Below are 21,069 nucleotides of genomic sequence, written 5' to 3'. Positions count from 1 at the left end.
AGAGCCCAGGGCAAGCTAAATGAGCCTGGTCCTCCTGTGAGTGCTGGGACTAATTTGAACCCTTTGCTTTCCTAATCGCATATGTGTGAAGTTTTCCCTTTTTTTTTTTTAGCAGAGATGGTAGCTGCTCAAACATCTCTAATTTTCTCATCATGTTTTGTTCATTTTTTAGTCAAAACAACAGTTTGAATCCCAGCAGTCCTGTGGGTAAAGGGAAATAAAGATTTTCCCTCTTGTTCGTGGTGATTGTTTATAATTACCAACCGATCAATCTAGTATCCATATTCCCGGCTCAGCATCCTTCTGGGGTTGAGCATGGGATGGGAAGGAAACATGTTTTCATGACTGGAGCACTTACCACCTGCCGTCTACCCTCGTGGCACCAATCCTACAGTCCCACTGGACACTATGTGAGCATCTCCACGTTACGGGTGCCCGTGGGAGAACTGCAAGTACAGCCCCTCCAAACCTCAATGCATAAGGTGGGGCCTAATCCCCCCAAAATCATAGTCCTAGGGGAGGCCCACATCGGCCCTTCCCTGTCAGACGGTAACTATCCCAACTGCCTGGTAACTCAGGTTGTCCCTGGGGTTCAGGCCCCTCTGAGAAGTGACTTGTGCCAGGGAAGGTTCCATCTCTCACTGGGGTGGCCCAGCAGCAATGGACAGCCTAGAAGACACAGGAGGTGAGGAGGAGGCCTGGCTGGGCATGACAGCTCCCTCCCTGCTCACCACAGCCCACATGGGTGAGAGCTATGGGTGGTCATCCAGAGGCTGCTCCTTTCCCATCCGACACGCCACCATTTCATTCCCCAGTGACAGAGGGCCTGAGCCATGGAGTCTTACATCAATAAAGTCCAGGCCTGCAGTTGTCTGGCTGTGGAAACTCAGTCAAGTCTCGTTCCCCCAACTGGTTCCCCATTTTCCTGCCCCTGTTGTGGGGAGAGTAGAGGAAACGAGCCATTATGGCTGATCCCCAGAGTCACTGGGAGAGTGAGTGGAGCCCACCCCATGGCTGACTGACAAAGCCTGAAGGACTAATGACCGTCCTGAGACCATTTCTATGGCACACCATTTCCATAGGTGTATTCAATCAAGGCTCCAATGTGAAACTTGGCCTCTTGGGTGAGAGTTAAGAGTCCAGGAAAAGCAAGTGACTAAGGGTGACCAGAAGGTCCCATGGCCCTCCCTTGCCACTTTAGTGCTTTCCAGTAGTGCTGCTGCCTCATGACACCCAGCTGAGTGTCAGGAGACACCGTCAGAGCCTCTGGTCTCCAAGCCACCATCAACTCTTTACCTCCTGAGCTTTAGAGAGTGTTCTGCAGCAGGGGCAGCCTGGACAGTCGGCTTAGCTCATCAGCTGCAGCCTGAGCCTGTCCCTTCCTGGGACTGGGTCTGCTATTCAGGCTGGAGGCATGTTTGAAGGCCCCTCTGTGGAGCTTTAAGACACATCTTACTCTGAGGGCAATGGTGACATCCAAGAAGCTCAGCAGGGCTAGAATGCAGTGCAAAGGAAGGTGCCCCAAGCTCCTTGCACACCTGGGAAGAATGGCCCCTGGCCCCAGTGCACAGCACACACCTGGGAAGTGTGACCCCTGGCCCCAGTGCACAGCATACTGTCCCCTTGCTCCCACTACTCCACTGCTCAACGTGGAGTTGATGTGGGCTGACTGCCATAGATGTGACACGAGGCCGGCCACCCGGGACCCCACCAAGAGGTCAGCCAACTCCAGAGCCTCCTCACCTGTCACCTCAAGTGGGAGCAGTGCAGGGACTTTGGGCCACTCAGACCTATGACTGGCGTCTTCTGCAGGAAATACTGGTGACACTGTGACAGAATCACTCCTGGTCACCCTAGACACATGCCTGAAAGTTTAGAGGGATGGCTGTGTGACTACTGGGCCCACAGACAGGAAAGCTGTCACTGGGACGGGTGGCGCCACGGTGAGACGAGTCACCTCAGCTACCATGGACTGTCACCACACCTCTGCTCTTACAGGGATGTTGTTACTTTCTTTTCTCACTAACTGTAAATTGGATGGAGGATATTGTGCCAAAAATAACCTAATCCGCTTCCCTTTCTCCAAACTGAATTTTCTGAGGCTCCAAAGTTTAAAAATAAAAGCCACAAAGTAGGGCAGGCAATTGTAGTAATATCTGTACTGCCAACTCGTATCCTTTGGGGACTAAAGTGAGACTCTGAACACAGAGCTAGGCTGTGACTGCAATCAGAACAGCACCCTGGAAAGGCACACACTTGGTGGCATTTCTTTTTTTTTTTTTTAATTTTATTTTATTAACTTATTCAGATTACATCTCAAGGTAGCATTTCTCTTAATGCCCTCGAGCCTATGAGATCTTTGTGACTTTGAGCCACACTTCATCAGGAAGAACCTGAGGCAGAGAGTGAGCCAGGCCACAAGGCTATGAAAGGCTAACTCCCACTAGTGAGGCCAGCCGAGGTCACACTGCAGGTCTAACTCCCGCTAGTGAGGCCAGCCACAGTCACACTGCAGGGCTAACTCCCGCTAGTGAGGCCAGCCACGGTCACACTGCAGGTCTAACTCCCGCTAGTGAGGCCAGCCACGGTCACACTGCAGGGCTAACTCCCACTAGCGATGCCAGGAACTGTCACACTGCAGCTCCCGTAGCTCCTGCACAGCTCAGCCTCAGCCTGCCTGCCTGCCTGCACTGTCTATAGAAGGGAAATTGAGGCACAGAGCCTGTAGAGGGGCAAGTCCATGGCCACCATCTTAGTGAGTCAGGCACAGGCTCAGGCATATCCAGCCTGCAGTCTTCCATCTCCACAGAGGCCACTACTGAGCCTTTGAGAGGAAAAGTTCCCAGCTTGTGCCAAGAGCCAACAGCAAGGCTGCTTCCTGTTGTAGTTGTAGGTTCTCAACCTGCCTTCCCAGAGAAGTGGGTGAGAAGACATCCGCAGCCCTGTCTCATGAACAGGAGGAATCCAAGCAACCCTGCTCCTCTTCCCCAGGCAGCAGCCTGCAGCAGCTCCTGAGCTGTCGGACTGTGGGCCTTCGTGTTCTAAGGCCATTTAGCACCACACCTTGAGCATACTGGACGGACAAGGGTCTTGAAAGGGCTGTGGCTCCCAAGCAAGCCAGCTAGGAACAGCAGGTCAGGTGCAGTGTGGAGCAGACAACTCAGGTCACGCTCCACAGTAATGCCAGGACCCCAAGTTCCGTATGGCATCTTCCAGCATTTTCTGAAACCTGCCCTTCAAGTAAGCCCCAAAGTGGGGTCCGTGGGAGGACCTAGGAAAGTGCCAGGCAGCTGCCCGTGGGGATCATCTGAAGGGACAGCAACAGGCACAGCTTTTACCCAGTGTGCAGCTGTGGAGTGACCAGGGAAATGGAGAGCGGCCACATGCCCTCACCAGGCTTTATTCTGACTTGGGCAAGAGGAGCCCTAACAGAAACCCTTGGCAGAGGTGAGCTGGTGAGAGGAACAGAAAAGCTCTCACACCACTCCACAGCTGCACACTGGGTCACACCACAGCTGCACACTGGGTCACACCACAGCTGCACACTGGGTCATACCACAGCTACACACTGGATCACACCACAGCTGCACACTGGGTCACACCACAGCTGCACACTGGGTCTACTCCACAGCTGCACATTGGGTCACGCCACAGCTGCACACTGGGTCACACCACAGATGCACACTGGATCACACCACAGCTGCACACTGGGTCACACCACAGATGCACACTGGGTCACACTATTCTCATGCTCATCTCCCTCACACAAATGCCAAAGGGAATAAGTGGGTCTCAATGACTCAAAGGAAAGAAGCACCAGCCCGGCTCCAGGCATCACACAGGGTAACGCACACATCATTTTCAACACATGTCTCACTCCTGACCATGGGGCCCAGAGATCTGCAGATAGCTTTACAAGATCCAACGAGCCTACCCTCAGTCTCCTCAGACTCTCTCAACATGGCACCACAGCGGAAGGGTTCCATTTCCATATAAACTGCTCACTGCACAATGAGGGCCTCCCACATCTTCCAGTTGGGAAAGGCCCTGCCCCAAAGCATCCCTGCTTCCCATATGTTGATCCTGAGGGCTGGCTTGGGGCACTCTTACATTGATGGGGTGTCAGGGATGCTACATGCTCTGGGGAGGGGGGCTCTGCCAACTTGGCAGCATAGGAGCTTGCTGTGCCTGATGATCTGAGGCTGTGTGTTAATCCCCCAGCTTGTTTACACAAGGAGACACTTTGGAAACACTACCCTCCAACCCTGACAGCTTCTTCCCAGCTTTCTCTCTGCCTGGCTGGTACTTACACCCTACCATGCCTCCAGTGCCCAACCTTGGTCATCACTGCTTTTTGTTCCTTTCTCTTTCTTTGGGCACCTCCATCACCAACTGCTGTACTGGGGACTTGTATCCCAAAGGATGCTCCAAAGCCCTAAGGAGAGGAGTCTCCAGGATTTCCATGTCAAAGTCAGACAATTCCCCCAACAGGAATCTATCGTTAGAATATCCTCAGTGGTTTTCATTACTATAACAACCTACAGTGACCTGTGCAGTGAACTGCAATGCTAGCTTGGGCGGAACAGGCTCAGCAACAGCCTAGAGCAGATGCCCCAGGCACAGAGGACTCCAGCCAGTACCACCACCTCCTAGGGAGACTACAGATCCATACTTCTAGAATGTACTTACAACTCCTATCCTGTGACACCGCCTATGCAAATGAATGCATTAGTGCTTATTTCATTTGTAAGCGTGCCCCCTTGGTTTGCTAGCTCACTCAGCATCTATAAAGGCACAGTGAGGAAACAGGGAGGAATAAAAAAGAGGGAGAGGAGGAAAGGAGAGAAATATGAGTCCAGCCTTGCAACACAATGGCACAGGAGGGCTGGGCACAAGGCGTTGCCCAGTGCCTCATTACTAAAAGGAGGTCCAGGGACAGAGGCTGTTTCCTGCCAGGTCAGACAGGAGACCTGGGCACATGATGGAGACTGGTACGCTGGAGAAGGAAAGAGTTCAGCAAAGCAAGGCTCGGCCCTCTCACAGCAGATGCCCCTGCAGTTACACTTATTTTTAAACCCTCTCCACTCCTGGCCATGGAGCGTCTGCTTCAGTGACGTCCTGAACCACTCGGCTGCGGAGCCTAGAAGGCCCTTGACAGCCCCCTCACACAACTCAGGATAAAAGGTTCTGAGCTGTAACACCTTCTGAGGCAAAAGCCTCGGTGTGGGCTCAAGTGGGAGCACATCGCAGCCCGCTGCGACCCTGGGCTAAACTTAATTGCTCTCTGGGAGAGCATGGCTCGTCATATCTTAGGAGAAACTATATTTAACAACAGTTGGAATGAAAGCGACAGTGGAAGCGGGGAACATGGCCCACAGTCCTGCTGAACCTCCACATGGGGGTCTGTGCTGTGACCTACTTTATTCTGTCTCCCCGAGTCTGTCCCTCCCAGGGGCATGGCAAGTTCCAAGGATAAGTTACTCTGCAAGGAAACATGTAATAAAATGCTAAGTGACAGCCTAGCAAATCACAGAAGCCACGTGGTGTGCTGCCCAGTTCCTCAGAGAACCCTCAAAGTCAGGCCTCCTTTCACTAGTGGCACCAGCACTTCCCCAGGGATCCAAGTAACCCTCTGCAGTAGGTCGCATTCCCCAGGACCCACCTTTCTCAAAAGAGCCGGGGTGGGGGTTGGGGCTCCACTGAGGGTCGCCATCTTGCTGCTCCTTATTGGGGAGCACGGAGTCCAAAACTGAGAAGAAACGCCCACCTCCCATTGTCCCTCTGTCTGCCTCAGAGGTAATGCAGATATTGCTGAGGAAGGAAACAGAGGCCAAAAGTGGAGAAAGGCACATTGGACCTGCCGATTCTCCACTCCCAGATCCGTGGGGATGGCAGACTGCTCAAAAGCCATGCTATCCTTCCGAATACTTAGCAACACTGGCAACTGCAAAGTGTGTGTGGCAGCAGGCTCCGTCCAACACCAGAGCCAAGTCTTCATGACCCTGAGAGCTTAAAGGCACCTTCTGGAAGGAACCCTTGGCAGCTCTGATCTGCCCTGCCCCATCTCCAGGTGGGGTAGGCTACTAGAATAGGAAGTAAACACAGTCTTAGTCATAGATAAACAGACAGGCACAGGACAGAAGCAGAGGGAATGACAGCAGCAACAGTGACACATATGTGGAAGGGCTCAGGAAGAGTGGTCAAGATCCAGGGCTGGGCAGGTCTTGTGAGTGTGTGACACAGTGAGCATGTGAGAAAGCAGCCAGAGACCATGTGTGTGGCAGGGAGGCTGGGTTAGCATCTAGGAGACAGGAACATCTGTGAGCACAGCGTCACCAATGGCCAGAGCTTAGTGATGTGTGGTGGGGATAGGGCAGGATCAACCTTACGTTCAAGAGAAACCTGGCATTTTAGTGTTTTAATTAGATGGCATTTAATTGTTTTACAGTAGCAATGACATCACTTAAAAACAAATGAGAAAACCCCTTTGTCTGGTCCCACCAAAAGCAGAGGAATCAGATCTGACCACAGGCTGTAAGTTTCCCAACTGTGTCCCCAAGACCTAGGTGAGGGCATCATACTGCCCAGGCCTCCCATGTGCTGGGAGGGGCCCTGAGGTCAGTCATGTCTCCTGTCTGGCTGCACTTTGCTGTTCCATGTCATATAGTTCATGGGGCTAGATAAGAGCACTGACTGCTCTTCAAGAAGATCTGGGTTCAATTCCCAGCACCCACATGGCAGCTCACAACTGTCTGCAACTCCAAGATCAGACACCTTCACACAGACATGGATGCAGACAAACATCAATGCACATAAAAAATAAAAATTAAAAAAATTGGTTCACATATCTAATCGCATTGTTACAATCTTGAACTGCTACAAAACCTTGTGGGGTTGGTATTTTAATGGCACCTTCATACAACTCTATCAATAAAAGACCCCGGCACCCCACCCAGGGAGATTCTAGAAGATGATGAGATGACACAGGCACAGCATGAGGCTGGCCCATGTGACCATGTCTTAGGAAACGCATCTGTGGACATCCACTCACTAGACAGGACCTTTAAGATCCAAAGCCAGTGTCTGAAAGAACCAAGGAGCAAGCTGCAGAGATTACTCACAGTAACGCTTTGAGGAATTGATTTCTTTAGTTGAGAAACGTGTGCAGTATGTATGTGTGCATGCACATTTGTGTGTCTGTGTGTATAGGTGCCTGTTTGTATATGTGCATATCTGTGCACTTGTGTGTCTGCACCTGTGTTCGTGTATATGTGTGACTCTGTGTGTATATGTGTATGTGTGTGTATACATGTCTGTGAGACAGTGTGTATACATGTCTATGTGTGAGACAATGTATGTGTGTATGTGTATATACTTGTCTGGGTGTCTGGGTGTGGTGTGTGTATCTGTATATATACTTGTCTGTCTGTCTGTCTGTCTGTCTGTCTGTCTGTCTGTCTGTCTCTCTCTCTCTCTCTCTCTCTCTCTCTGTGTGTGTGTGTGTGTGTGTGTGTGTGTGTGTGTGTGTGTCTGTGTCTGTGTCTGTGTCTGTGTCTCTAGCTGGAACTCTCTGGCTAGGCTCTTCATTAAGGATGTGGGTCTCATGGTCTTCTATGGCCAACATAGAGAGAAAACATATTGGAGACCCCTGCCAACATGTGCAAGACTACAACACAGCTACAAATGACCTTTCTGAACTACAAAACAAGAACCACCTGCAGCTTTCACCCTGCAGTCTCTCCTTGCTCACAAAAGACAGGAAGGATAGCTTAATTCACAATTTTAAGGAAAGCCAAAGGGATAGGCTATGTAGGGTTGATCAGAGTCTGGCCCAGCTTCTAGCAAAAATCCTGCTTCTCTAAATCTGCTCAAATTCCCTTTGTTCTTTAAACCCACAAAATTTGACCCTGTGTTCTGTGTGCTAATCAGGAATAGAGCACTGATTCATACAAATCGCTGAGCCTACATCCCATTCTGGACACAGCACTAATACATAGTTGTCACAATCCAGTAGCCAAGCATGTGGGAATAAACACTAGACTGGGGTGGACAGACTGCTGGAGCCAGCTGGGGGACCCTGGTGTCCTTCCGAGGCCATCCTTCTCACCATTAGTCCTTCTGGGGCTGGCCTGGTAACTCTCCATACAACTGAGAAAAAAGCCAGAATTTCAGAGGCTCCGAGGGAAAGGCTGATTCTTATCATATACCCAGGCAGGAGCTGTCTGTGAGAGATGAACTAGTGTCTTTCATCATGTAATGTGGCCTTCCCCAAGTATAGACACCCAGACCCTGGCACTACTGCTAACTAGGTAGTGGGAAAATATGGTGCCCCAGCTCATCCAACTCATGTCTTTTAAATAGGGGAAAGGTATCTTTCAACACACAGTGCTAATGTACATGTATGTCTTTTCACAAAACCTTGACACAATCAGAACCCGTGAGCAACTTTCTCAGCTACAACAAAGGGCCTTTTGCACAGCATAGATAGACTAGCTCTGTCTGTCTGATCAAAGCTCAACTTGGAAATTCTGGACATGCCCAGAGAAATCAGCCCATTTCTGGCTACAGCATCACTGTAGGCATGAGCAGCCCAGGTATTTTTTTGCATATTGTGTTAAAGAACTCCAGTGGCAGGAAACTTGAGTTTTGTCCCAGCAAATTATACAGATGCACACAAAGACTTCTCAAATGAAATCCTCAAACCCACCCGAGGGGACCCATGGGCTTCCTTCTAAAGCTTTTCACACCTGGCACTTCCACAAGGAGAGTATATTAGAAATAATGTCATGACCTTCACAGTACCCTGAGACCATGAAAACCACAGGGCTTCGTGATCTTCATCTGAACAGCAAGGACATAAGTGCTCCAGGCAGTGAAGATACCGGGGGACTGGCCATTGACAAGGCGCCCCTTCAAAGCACTGCCCAAATACATCTTACCCAACAACAGCACCAAAGTAGGAGCATGGAGTCAGAAAACAGAGGTACCAATGGGGTGTGGGACAAGTGCAAATGAACCTGCCATTGGAGGCAGAGATGCTGGGTCAGAAAGACAACAGTATCTGTTACAATAATGGACAATTCTGAATTGTCACCTTTTTGTAAGGGCACGACAAGCAAGCCTCCTCCTCTTTTATTATAAATTAAAGTTTTAACTTTTATAAGCGATAGAAGGATTTGGACTTCATTTTAAGATGGTTTATGTTTAACATGGGAACCACTAAAATATGTAGTGGTGAGAGTCAAGAGTTCTTCCTTGGTCTATTGACTCAAGGGCAAGAAACATCAACACTGAATGTTTCAGTTTGGGAACACCTCAGAAACTGAAAAAATAAAATAAAAGTGTCTTTTCTTTGGCCAAGATCTACCAATGCTGTGGCATGGGTAAAGGCACTTGCTGCCAAGCCTGATGACCCTGGGAACCACATGGTGGAAGGAGAACAACAACTCCTGAAAGTTGTCCTCGGACTTCTGCACATGAACTGTGGCACACACACAGATACATGCACACACAAATAAAAACACGTGATAAAAATGTTTGAACTCGGTCCTGAACAGATGACCATTGAGGATGTTTCATGTAAATACCAGGTTTGCAAAGTGCCGGGTGGAGTTTGCATTTCAGCACCATGGACAACTCCAACACCCTGCTTGGCAGCACCAGAGAAACTTCACAGAGCTGGGGCTCCTAACTTGCAAAGGTGCAAAGGAAGCAGAGCTGGGTGCCAGGAGCATGTCTCCTGACAGGTACTCACACAAAGAAAGGTGCCAGCCGCACCAGAGTCTCCTTCTTCGGGTTGGCAGCAAACTCAGGCACCATCTGGATGACCTTGTTCATGACGCTTCGTAGGTAGCTCTGGAGCTGCTTCCGTCGCTCTTCCACAAACTTAGCATCCTAGGAACACAGGTAAAGTGCATGCTCTCAGTGACTTGCTTCATCAGCTCAGAGAGGATCTTGTCTGACATGCACCCTTCAGGGGACACCTTGCACAGGGGCTGGAGTACGGAATGCTTGCTCGGCATGTGCAAGGCATTGTGTTCCATCTCCACCATCAATAAAGCTTCCCATGTGCTATGAGAAAAAATGCCTGGGTACAGCATGCTCCCATGTGTGAGTGAATCAATCACCAGGCATGCCTGTTATTTCTTGGGTGCTATCAGAGACCAGGGACAGAACAGTGAACACAAACAATCATTGCAGTGGCTCTGATGGAGCTCACAGAGCACTGCAGGCAGCATAAATGCATCCAGTGACCACACGGGTACACACGGCTATTAGTCACAGTGCTAGCCTCTTAGAGTACATGCTTAATTTGCCTTCATAGGTTTTCAAAATACAAACCTGTCACTGATTACAAACAGTTTGAAATGTGGCTAGAGTAGTGTGGCACAGCCCTGAAGGCAGGCAGAGTGTCCAAGTCACAGTCGCACCACTGATGTTCACTCAGGGGCTCAGAGGCTCCACACGCCTCATTCAGCCTTACTCCATACAGGCAGGGCTAGCTCCCCAGCCAGCAGCCAGCACCACTGCACATGTGCCTGAACTGTTTACACTCCCTGGGCACCCTTACCTGCACACCTCCTAGACTGTCCCTGGCTCAGTGCCAACCCCCAACTCTGCTCCCTGCTGATGGGATTACAAGCATGTGCCATCATACTCAGCTTTTTTCTTTAAAGGAAGTGAGCTAAGATTTTTTTCCCTTTTACTTGGTGTTACTTTTACAGAATAATCTAACTCCCCAGCTCCTGCTGAACAGTTTAAACCTGAGCTGTTCAGAGTACTTCTCATGCAGTCCCAGTGCCCCGTGTTCCCTGTGAGCCATATCATTACAAGACAACCAAGGTTGCTGACAGGTTTGGACGTGAAGAGCTAGCTCAAGGCAGATAAGCATGGACTCAGGTCTCCAAGGGGCAACTTCAGACCCCTCAACTCAGAGGACAACCCCCAACCTTCTGGAAAACCCTTCTGGCCTTCTCTCACTGAAGGCGCCTGCATTCAGTTCACACAAGTCCTACTTCCTCCTTGGCTTTTGGTAGAAGGCACCTGCTGTGTGGACAGAGGGATGCCTGTCACCTCAGGCCATGGACAGCTGCCAACCGCTCTTACTCTGATCCTCAGCCTGCATCTCCATGTAACGTATGCGCACAGGCACAGGAGACTGCATGCCAGCAACTCAGGAAAGCCATGCGGTCCCCTCTGTAAACAGCAATGCTTTCACTTTATTATGAAAGGATGGCTAGTTCTCAGGTGTCCCCAGTAACTCTCATCTAATGAAACTTTAACCATTTCCCACAGTTGCTTCGTCATTTTGGCCTTTTCACTGTGCATTGCTGAGGAGTTACAGCCAGGGCCTCGTGCATGCTAGGAAAGTGCTTTTTACATCTGAGCTCCATCCCTAGACCATGCTAAGGTAGATATAGCTGGGTGTGGTGGTACATTCCTGTAATCCCAACACAGAAGGATCAGGAGTTCAAGGCCAGCCTCAACTACGCAGCAAGTTTGAGGGAATGCCTGTGCTACATAAGACTCCATATCAAAAACAGGACAATAAAATAATGAACAATTACAGCCACTTGATACTTCATTCTTAAATACTTAGTATATAATTCTGGAAACTTAGGACATATCCCTATGTGGCCAAACTTCATTATTACCTCCAACAAAGAGATTGTTCTTGGGTTGGTATTATCGACTAGCATATCTGTAACGGTGAATCCACATTTTCAGAGGAGCCTGATGCTTCTGGAGGCATTTCTCATTTTCTGACTTTGTTTTTTAGACAGATTCACATTTTGTGTGCCAAGGCTGCCTTTAAACTTGTGATCCTTTTGCCTCAGCCTTGAATTCTACTGCTAAGGCTATAGGTGTGTGCCATCATGCCCGAATCCTCTCGAAGTGTGGAGGGAGGTGTCAAGCCCAGACCTCAACCAGAGGGACAGTGCAGGCTGAGGGACAGTGTGGACAGGCGGTGTCAGCCCTTCTCATGAAGAAGTCAGTGCCTGCCATTTTCACCACAAATGCTGACAGGAGTCCACAGACAAGGATTGACCCATAGGTGTGGTTTTTTTTGAAAGATTAAAGTGGGTGATTTCTTTAAAACCCAGGCCCCTGGCTTCCCTTTCCACCCCAGCAGCTGTGTCGCCTGCCTTCCTTCACTGCTGTTTCTCCCCAGCCCTGTCCCGGTGCACAGTTCACACAGGTGGAGCCTCATCTGTTCTAGGTCATTCTTCCTTACAAGATCCTCACATAGTGCCTAACATGACAAAAATCTTGAAAAACATACTGGCTGACATGACAAATAAAATACAAGATATACATCAGGAAGGCAAGATTTGTGGCCACAGAGAGCTTATGGAGGTCATGGTCCACGACCAGATGAGAGAACACACACATCCCAAGAAGGATGGGCGGAGAGCACCAGGCTGGCCTGGACACAAGTCCTTGGTTGTAAGAGCTGCTGGATAGGATGGCAGAAGCCAAAAGACCAGTGTATCAGTGAACTGGTCCTTCAGAGGCTGAATGTCATCCAGGGTACCTGGGGTGGTATCACAGGCACATAGAGCCAGCCCTTAAAGGTCCCAGAAACTGGTGAGTTCTGCTTGGCTCCTGGGGGTGACAGTCAACATGCAGAGTAGAAGTGATGGGGCAGGATGTGAGCCCAGCACATGACCTGCCAGACACCTCTGGTGACCACTTAATGAACTGCTGTTGCCCATGGACCTGCCGCTGGCTGGAGGTGTCTCTGAATACCACCGTCAATTACAGGTGGAGCTTTCACTGAGTAAGCAAAGGAACACAGGGACATTTATGGGAGTATTCATCCCTTCCAGGAAAGGCTCACTTTACTTCAAGCTTCAGAAAAGAGGGCTAGCATTAAATTAGGCACTGCTCTTAATGAGGGAGGATGCTAAGCCTAGCTGTGCTCAGAATGCAGGCTTGGGCGCCACCCATCTCAGGGTAGTTCCTGCCAGGGCTCTTCTCAAGCAGGAAAGGCTCCGCCTTCCGGAGGTGCTTTCCCAGAGGAGGGAGGTCACTGCTTCCTGTGCTCCCTCATGCTCTTTCCAAGCCCAATACGGCATCTCCTGAGGACAAGTGTGTTCAGCCTGCCAGGATCAGCAGACAGGCCAGTCAGTCCCTGCTGAGAGGCAGCAGCTTCATGGTCAGCAGGGATAAAACAGGTCACTGGCCGGAAAATTTGCAAACCTTGAGGGAACCTGAGTGGGCCTTTTGTTCCCACTCTGCCTCCTGTGCACAAAGGAGCCAAGACTGCCCAGCATGTCCTGAATTAGACCAGAGCCACAGGCAGGTAGGTTATGGCCAACAGAAGGTGACAGGCCTGAGCCCTCATGCAAAGGGCAGGCTGTGAGGCCCTGGATCCCGGGAAAAGGCCCATTTCCATGGGTGATACCCTAAGGCTCCCATGCTCCATGCACACATCCAGAGACCAGTTGTGGGAGGCCACAGCCCTTACTACAAACCTCCTGAAAATGTGTGCAAAGGTACTTACTTAAAGGAGGATGAAAATCAACACTGCTACAGACAATGACCTGAGCATACGCCCAGCCAGGGCTTGATAGAAGCCTTTCTACGGCCAAGGAGGCAGAGGTGCCTGAGACACAGAAACAGACCTACAGCCTTTCAGCCACTCTTTATGGAGCTGGAATTTGAACCAGGTTCCCTGACACTACCAAAAGAGAGGTCGGGGATCTACTGAAGACCTGCAGCCTGCTGTACCACATCGTAGAACATGGCTTCTCACTTCACACACATGGAAACTAGTGACTAGGCTGGGAGCACCTTGGTTGGCTTAGGATGGTCCCTGGTAAATGCTGCCTGGGATAGAAAGAAAAAGAGCAGATTTGAGAGGATACCATACCATAGACCCCCAAATTCCTTCCATATAGCCTTTGAGGTGCCTGGGCCAGATAGTCTACCCCAGACCCACTCTTCCTCTCAAATTCAGAGATGACAGATGGTAGCTGGACACACCAAGTAGCACTCCCACAGGATCAGTGGCATGTGCCAACTGTGAAAAACAACCACTGCCAACAGGAAGGAAAGCATGTGTGTTCTAGGATGGGCCCCAGGGACCAGCTGCACAGAAGCTGCCCGCACCCCCATGTCATGTTTCCCATATTGATGCTAACAAGTGCACTGGCAGCCTTCACTCGGACTCACTCTGTACCCAGCAGGACTCAGAGTTGACCTGTGACCTCAACACAGCCCTGAGGCAGACAAAGGCACTCTGGCTCTGGGGATCAAGTGTGTCTTCCAAATTACACAACTGAGGTTAATAGCCAACACCATCTATCTGACTTCTACCACCTGCCTGGAAAAGCAATGTACTGACACCAGGGTAGACCTGTAGCTTTGGCAAGGACAGAAATAAGAAACCAACTGCCCCGTGGATCTGAATGTAGAATTTTGAGGTCTTTCTCCAGCACATGTCTGCCTGAGTGCTAACATGCTAGCATACTAACACGCAATGCTGATAACAGACGAAAACCTCTGAACTATAAGCAAACTCCAATTATTGTTTTCCTTTATAAGAGTTGCTGTGGCCTGGTGTTTTTTCACAGCAATGGAACACTGAGACACAGAAGTGTTCATTTACTTATTTAATAGTAAGCACTTACTTGTTGCAAAGTCAGGGATCTGACCCAGGTCTCACATGCTGTGTAAACCTATCACCAAGCTAAACCCCTGGAGCCCAGACAGCTTCAGACAAACAGATAACCTTTCCCCCTCACTCTTCCCAGCACTCACCCCTCCCCCACCATGATGCTGCTGAAGCAGCATTAGACTCCCATGGTCAGCTTTCACTTCCTGAGTTCAACTGCCAGAGGGAGGCATACCCCCTCCTAAAATGGGGTGGGCACATGTGTTAGGCCCAGCTGTTGGAGCACCCATGAGCCTGCCCATGGCGATCACCCCAATTATGGGCCCATGAGCATAGGCAGCACGAGGCTCAAACTCTGAAGTACCAAACACCATTAGGAGAAATTATAGACCTCAAGGACTGGGGAGCAGCCTGTGTTTGTGGATGAGAGACAGTACGCCTCACATTCATTTGCAGATTCTGTTAATACCTATTCAAAATCTAGTTGCTTTTTTCCCAGAAATAACCCTAAAACACATACATACATACACATATACACACACATACATACATACATACATACATACATACATACATACATAAAAGGAATCCAGAGTAGCCAAACTAATCTTGAAAAAGATTTAAGTGGGAGGACTCACATTTCCGAATTCCAGAACTTACTACAGAGTCCCTGTAATCAAGACAACATGGAACCAGCAGAGAGATAAATATTTAGATCCACAAAGAAGAAATAAAAAACAAAAAATAAACCCTTGCACTTATGGTCAGCTGTTTTTTCTTTCCATAAAGTTTTCAAGACTCAGTAAGGAGAGAGCAGCCTTGTCTGCAGAGCTGCTCACTCACTCATCCGAGCATCCACACAGGACAGCACAGCTCACCATTCCCTACACAGAAGTTACCTCAAAATGAGTCACAAAGCTGACTGGAAGAGCTGAGACTTAGAAACTGTAAAAATCAATCAATCAAACAAACAAACAAACAAAAAGTACTTCGGAAACAGGTCTTTGTGACCCTGTGTTTGGCAAAGCTTCCTTGTGCAAGACATTAAGGAGGAATTCATCATTAGCAGAAACTATTTCCCACAAAGGACATCATCAAGAGGGTGAGAGGTAACAGGACGAGAGGGAAGCAGTATCTGCAAGTGTTGCACTGACCGGGGCTTCGTGTCTGAGGTATATAAACAGTTACCGCAGCCAAGCATTGTAAAGGGCAAATGAGTCAACAGACGTTTTTCAAAGACACGCGGAGAGCCAAGGAGCACATGGGAAGATGCTGCGTGTGTGTAGGGAGGCACACATGACACAAGGAGGCAGGACTCCAAGCTTACGAGAGTGTGAGTGCTGGTGAGAGTAGAGAAACTACACATATGCTCGCCAGCAAACACGCAGCCGTCAGACAGGCTCAGAAAATGAAGCAGCCAGCTTGGAAAACAGACCATTCTTCAAAATGCTAAGCACTCCGTTAACATATGTAGTCCAAATGCTTATGCTCCTTCCAAATTAGTATTCGGACCCTAAACCCCGAAGCCAAGCATTGACAGTACATGCCTGTAATCCCAGAACATGGGAGGTTGAGGCAGAAAGATGGGGGGGGGGGGGAAGAGGGGGTGTGCTACCAAGAGATCGTGACTTACAAAACAACACATAAGGCCGGCCTGCAGAGGCAGCGACAGGTGAAGTCTCTGGCAGGTGGAGCCCTTCTGAATGGCTAATGTGGTATATCCATACAATGGAATGTTATTTGACAATAAAAGACAAGGCTGTTGCCTGCCACAACATGGATAACCCTTAAAAACAGTACTCTGTGAGTCACAAATGCCACACAGTACATAATCCTATTTAGAAGAAACTTTCATAGTAATAAATGTGTACTGACAAAAAAAAAATGCAGCAGTGTTTCCTGGGGGTGGAAGGGGAGAGGACATGGCTCAAATGGATGCAGAGTTTCTTTCTGGGATGATGAAAAATTTCTAGAATGGGCCATGATGATGGCTGCGCTGCTGCAAACACGCTGAGACCCACTGGTGTGCATGCAAGTTGAACGGTTTAGTAGAAGGGCTAGGAGACGGCTCTGAAAGCGTGAAGGCCTGAGTTGGAGCCTCAGAACCTATGTAGACGACACAGGCGTGGAGGGAGCCTGTGCTGGGGAGCCTGAGACAGGCAGATCCCTGGGGCTCACTGGCCAGGCGTGGAGAGCTCCTGTGTGGATGCTCCTGTGTGGATGCTCCTGTGTGGATGCTCCTGTGTGGATGCTCCTGTGTGGATGCTCCTGTGTGGATGCTCCTGTGTGGATGCTCCTGTGTGGATGCTCCTGTGTGGATGCTCCTGTGTGGATGCTCCTGTGTGGATGCTCCTGTGTGGATGCTCCTGTGTGGATGCTCCTGTGTGGATGCTCCTGTGTGGATGCTCCTGTGTGGATGCTCCTGTGTGGATGCTCCTGTGTGGATGCTCCTGTGTGGATGCTCCTGTGTGGATGCTCCTGTGTGGATGACGTGAGGAAGGACGCCCAGGGTCGACTCTAGCTTCCATGTGAACACACACACACACACACACACACACACACACACACACACACACACACACACACACACCACGGCAGACCATGGCAGAGCTCACTTCTTGTCCTGGGCTACCATTTCTTCTGGGAATGATGCTAGCCAACAGAAAGGGGGAGATTGGAGATGAGGGCTTTCAGGACCCTGGAGCCAGCCACACTGGCAGCCTGGTCTGCACCCGCTCCATAGCTCTGCCGCTCTGGGGGCTGTCTGCTCAGCTTTTCACTGCAGTTTGGATCCTTCGAGGAAGGTCACAGAATGTGCAGGTTACACGCTCTCCTCTTACCTGAAGAGCCCACCCTGGGGCCCTCCCCGCAGGCTCAGCATCCTCCCAGTGTTCCACATTAAAGCGAAGCCTCTCTCCCACCTGGTGGTACTTGCACACTGCTCTGTAACTCAGGTGCTTAAAAATACACGGAGCCAGGTTATTTTCACTGGAATCCTCCTCCCCCATTACTTACCTAGCACCTGTTTCACAAAAGGGAGTTCAGTAGAAAAATCAGGGAAGAGGCGAGGGAGAGAGAGAGCGAGCGAGAGAGGAGGAGGGGAGGGGGGGTAGCATCACGCAGCAGAGATGAGTGGAGGTCCCTAGAGGGCGAGGACTCCAGCAGGCTACTGCCTGGCCCTGCAGAGACCATCAGCCCCTCTTCAGTGATGATTTGCACAGGAACAAGAAGAAAAGCCCTGGAGCCGTGGCCGCGCCTACCAGGCCTTACTGCTGATTCACCCATCCCAAGGTCTACTCAGGCGCTAGTGGGTACAGCAACTGCAAACTCATAAACTTAAGGGTACTCCAAGACAGCGGCTGCAGCTGTTCTGTGAGCTGGCAAACGCCTGTGACTTCCGGAGGTGACAGAGTCCCAGGAGCCATCTGCTGTTAGGTTTGGCCACTCAACTCCTCCGGTAACGTTCACTTTAGCCACTTTAACTGCTTTGATCTGAATCAGGGATGCCCCTCACAGGCTCATATATCTGGACTCTTGGCTCCAAGCTTGGGGTACTGTTTGGGGATGTTAAACTTTAGGAGGAGGGATCCAGCTGGAGGAAGTAGAGCATTGGGGTCAGGTCCTTAGGGTTATGCTAACCCTGCCTATTTCCTGTCTTGTCCTTTGGTTTGTGGTCTGCTAGGATGGTCAACAGCCTCATCACATGTTCCTGCTACCATCAAGTTCTGGCTAAATACATGGAGCCAACAACGCATGGGCTGTGGCCCACTACACCATGTGCCCAGGTAAACCTTCCTCTTCAGTTATTGATTCCATTAGTGCCATAGTGACAAGAATGGCTAACAAACACAACTGGGCTAGATACAGGCTGGACCTTGGACTGGCCCTGCTGCACCTCAATTTCCCCATTTGAAAAATGGGGCCCACTAAAGGGAGCTGATGAGAGTGGTGGGCAGTGAGTGGCATTAACAGGCACTTGGACCAGGTGACCCAGGACATCACACATTCTACCCTAACCTGACAGATAGCAGTACCAGAGGTTTCTGAATGCCTCCTGTGGAACCAATATTTACATGACCTCCCAGTGACCTTATCTTTCTGCTCGAGGGCACTGAGTTATAGCAGGCTGGGTAGTTTACACTAGTGTTGAGCTTTAACTATGTGTCCTAACCCTAGAGCCCCACCCCTCAGCGTTCCAGGGGAGAAGATGCCCAATGCAGCCCAGTCTGACCTTGTTCCAGCTCTAGCCTTGGTAGAAAAGCTCACGAGCCTGTACTGAGTTTCTGCTGCTTGGGTCACAGGTATCCTGAGCCTGTGCACAAACTCAAGTCTCCAGAGAGGACAGGCACCTTTTCATCTCAGCAGGAAAGGGCTGGGGACACAGTGCATGGTGTGGAACTAAAATATGGCCAGCAAGGTCTTGTGCTGAGCCTGCCTAGCCACTGCAGCCTCCCAGACAATGGTGACAGGCTCACTGCCTCTCACCCTGAGTCTTGACTAGCTCACCTCTGCTACAGCCCCACCTGGTCACCGCAGAGCGCTCACTCGGCACCATCGAGAGGCTTGTTTAGCATCTCCTATCTCTGCTGGCTCAACACCCCACAGGGCAAGGTGAGCACTGTCCACACCTCTGCTTCAGGTCCCTGTGCTGAATGACCACAGTGAACAGCACCTGGGAAGTGCAGGCCTGAGCCCTGCCTGCCTCTGCCTGTCAGGGTGACAACAGGAGCCCCCTCCTGGTGCACAGATGTCAGCAGGATTCTGAGGTGGCACAAGAGAGTCTGGGAAAGACAGGGCCCATTGCTTGCCCAGCTTGGGAACTGCCTCACACACATGCACACCTGGAGGGTCTCTGGAGCACAGCTCCATCCATTGGAAAGGGGCAGGTCTTGCGTTTGACTGCCTCTGGACTCAAAGTATTTGTAGCACCATCAATACTGAAAAAAGCTGACAGCAGGATTTGCTGTGGCATTGAAGGAAATGGCCCCAGGGAGAGGGCCGAGAACCCCAGTCCACTGCTGCTCCTGAGGGAGGAGCCCCAGGAAGGGTTCTAAGCTGGGCTCTCTACCTCTACTGCAGGAGGCAGCAGGAGCCAGAAAGGGAGAAAAGAAAAATCAAAGGTGGGGATCATACAGGAAGCCACCTGGCAGGTTTGTGCTGAGTCTAGGTCCAGCTTCCCAAAACACTGACCTGCCCGTCTGTCCCACGAGTCTATTACCAATGCACAAAGCCACTTGTGATGCCCTGTGGGTGAAGGTCAGCCAAGGTGACATTTCACTGCTGGCAACTGAGAGCCTGGCCACCTCCACATCCACTCTTGTCTTTCAGGGGGTGGTAATTCCACTCTGGCTGACAAGAAGGAATGTGTGTGTGTGTGTGTGTGTGTGTGTGTGTGTGTGTGTGTGTGTGTGTGTTTTGAAGAAATTCTATGCTGTTTCATTTCAGACAACACTCTCTATCACCTGGGCCACCATTCCAACACAGCTCAGACACCAAATACATGTTTCTAGGCCTTTGGAAGCATGGCTCTGATGTAGTTAGTTCCCCGCTGCACACAGGCTGACACATGGTAGCTACTCAAGAAAGAGGTGGCAGGTACCAGGGTGAAGGGCCATGGTTTGGGTAGGTCCTACTCATGAGCATGACTTGGTTGGTGTCAGTCAGCATGACGGAGCCTGGCACGGCTCAGGAGCCAGCATAAAGCAGATGCGCCCTCTGCTCGATGCTTCCCTGACAGAAGGAACCAGGAAGGGAGGTCGTGTCTGCCTAAGGAGGATCACGCCTGGCATGAAGGACAAATAGAGAAAAGTTGCAGAGTGAGAAACTCTCAGATAGCAAGGAGGAGTCATAAGTGGTACCCACGAGTCACCCCTGGACACCTACATCAGGCCATTGCTGAAGTCACGCTGTTACACTGTGTCACTGGCTGCACAGTGACAAAATTCAGAAGCTGTCACAGCAGGATGCAGCAGCAGACTCATGCCTGGGAAGGACCCACTGCACTGACCATTGACCAATGGCTGTTTGGTTGCCGCAGAGCGCTGTCCCCTCAGGTGCCACTAAGAGTGTCCATAACCATCACTGTCACTGCCTTTACTGTGAGACATAAGGCAGATTCCAGGAGTGTGGCCACCGAATCACCAGCTGACAAGTTCTGCCCCAGAGCTCTGTCCAGCACTGTTCTAGACGTCACATGAAGACCACAAAACCAGTGTGGAGGGATCTCAGCTCCAACAGGTTGTCCCTGCCTTCTAAGTCCCCTTCCAGCCTTCAAGGGCTCTTGTTAGCTTGCTGTGGCCTGTGCTCCTAGGTCTCCTGCACACTGACCCCATCCCCCACCTAACAGGAACCCAGTTCTTCACCTGCAGTCACCCCATCCATCACTACAGTCAGCCCTCCTCCACCTGCAGTCACTTCATCCTCTACCTGCACTCACCGTCCTCCACCTG

General features: G+C 50.5%; 1 protein-coding gene across 6 annotated transcripts in view; it reads right to left on the bottom strand.

Moving 5' to 3' along the window:
- The window catches only part of SNX29 (sorting nexin 29), a 401,127-nt gene that overhangs the window by 10,604 nt on the left and 369,454 nt on the right, over positions 1-21,069 (bottom strand). For all 6 annotated transcript variants that reach the window (XM_084763168.1, XM_084763169.1, XM_084763172.1 and 3 more), the window contains one exon: positions 9,755-9,894. In XM_084763168.1, coding sequence (XP_084619294.1) covers positions 9,755-9,894 — 140 coding nt within the window. The remainder of the gene's footprint in view (positions 1-9,754; positions 9,895-21,069) is intronic.

This window comes from Acomys minous (assembly GCF_964271855.1).
Source record: "Acomys minous genome assembly, chromosome: 16".
Taxonomy (NCBI): Eukaryota; Metazoa; Chordata; class Mammalia; order Rodentia; family Muridae; genus Acomys; species Acomys minous.
The sequence above is the reverse complement of the archived record's forward strand: the minus strand, read 5'-3'. Positions and strand labels throughout refer to the sequence as shown.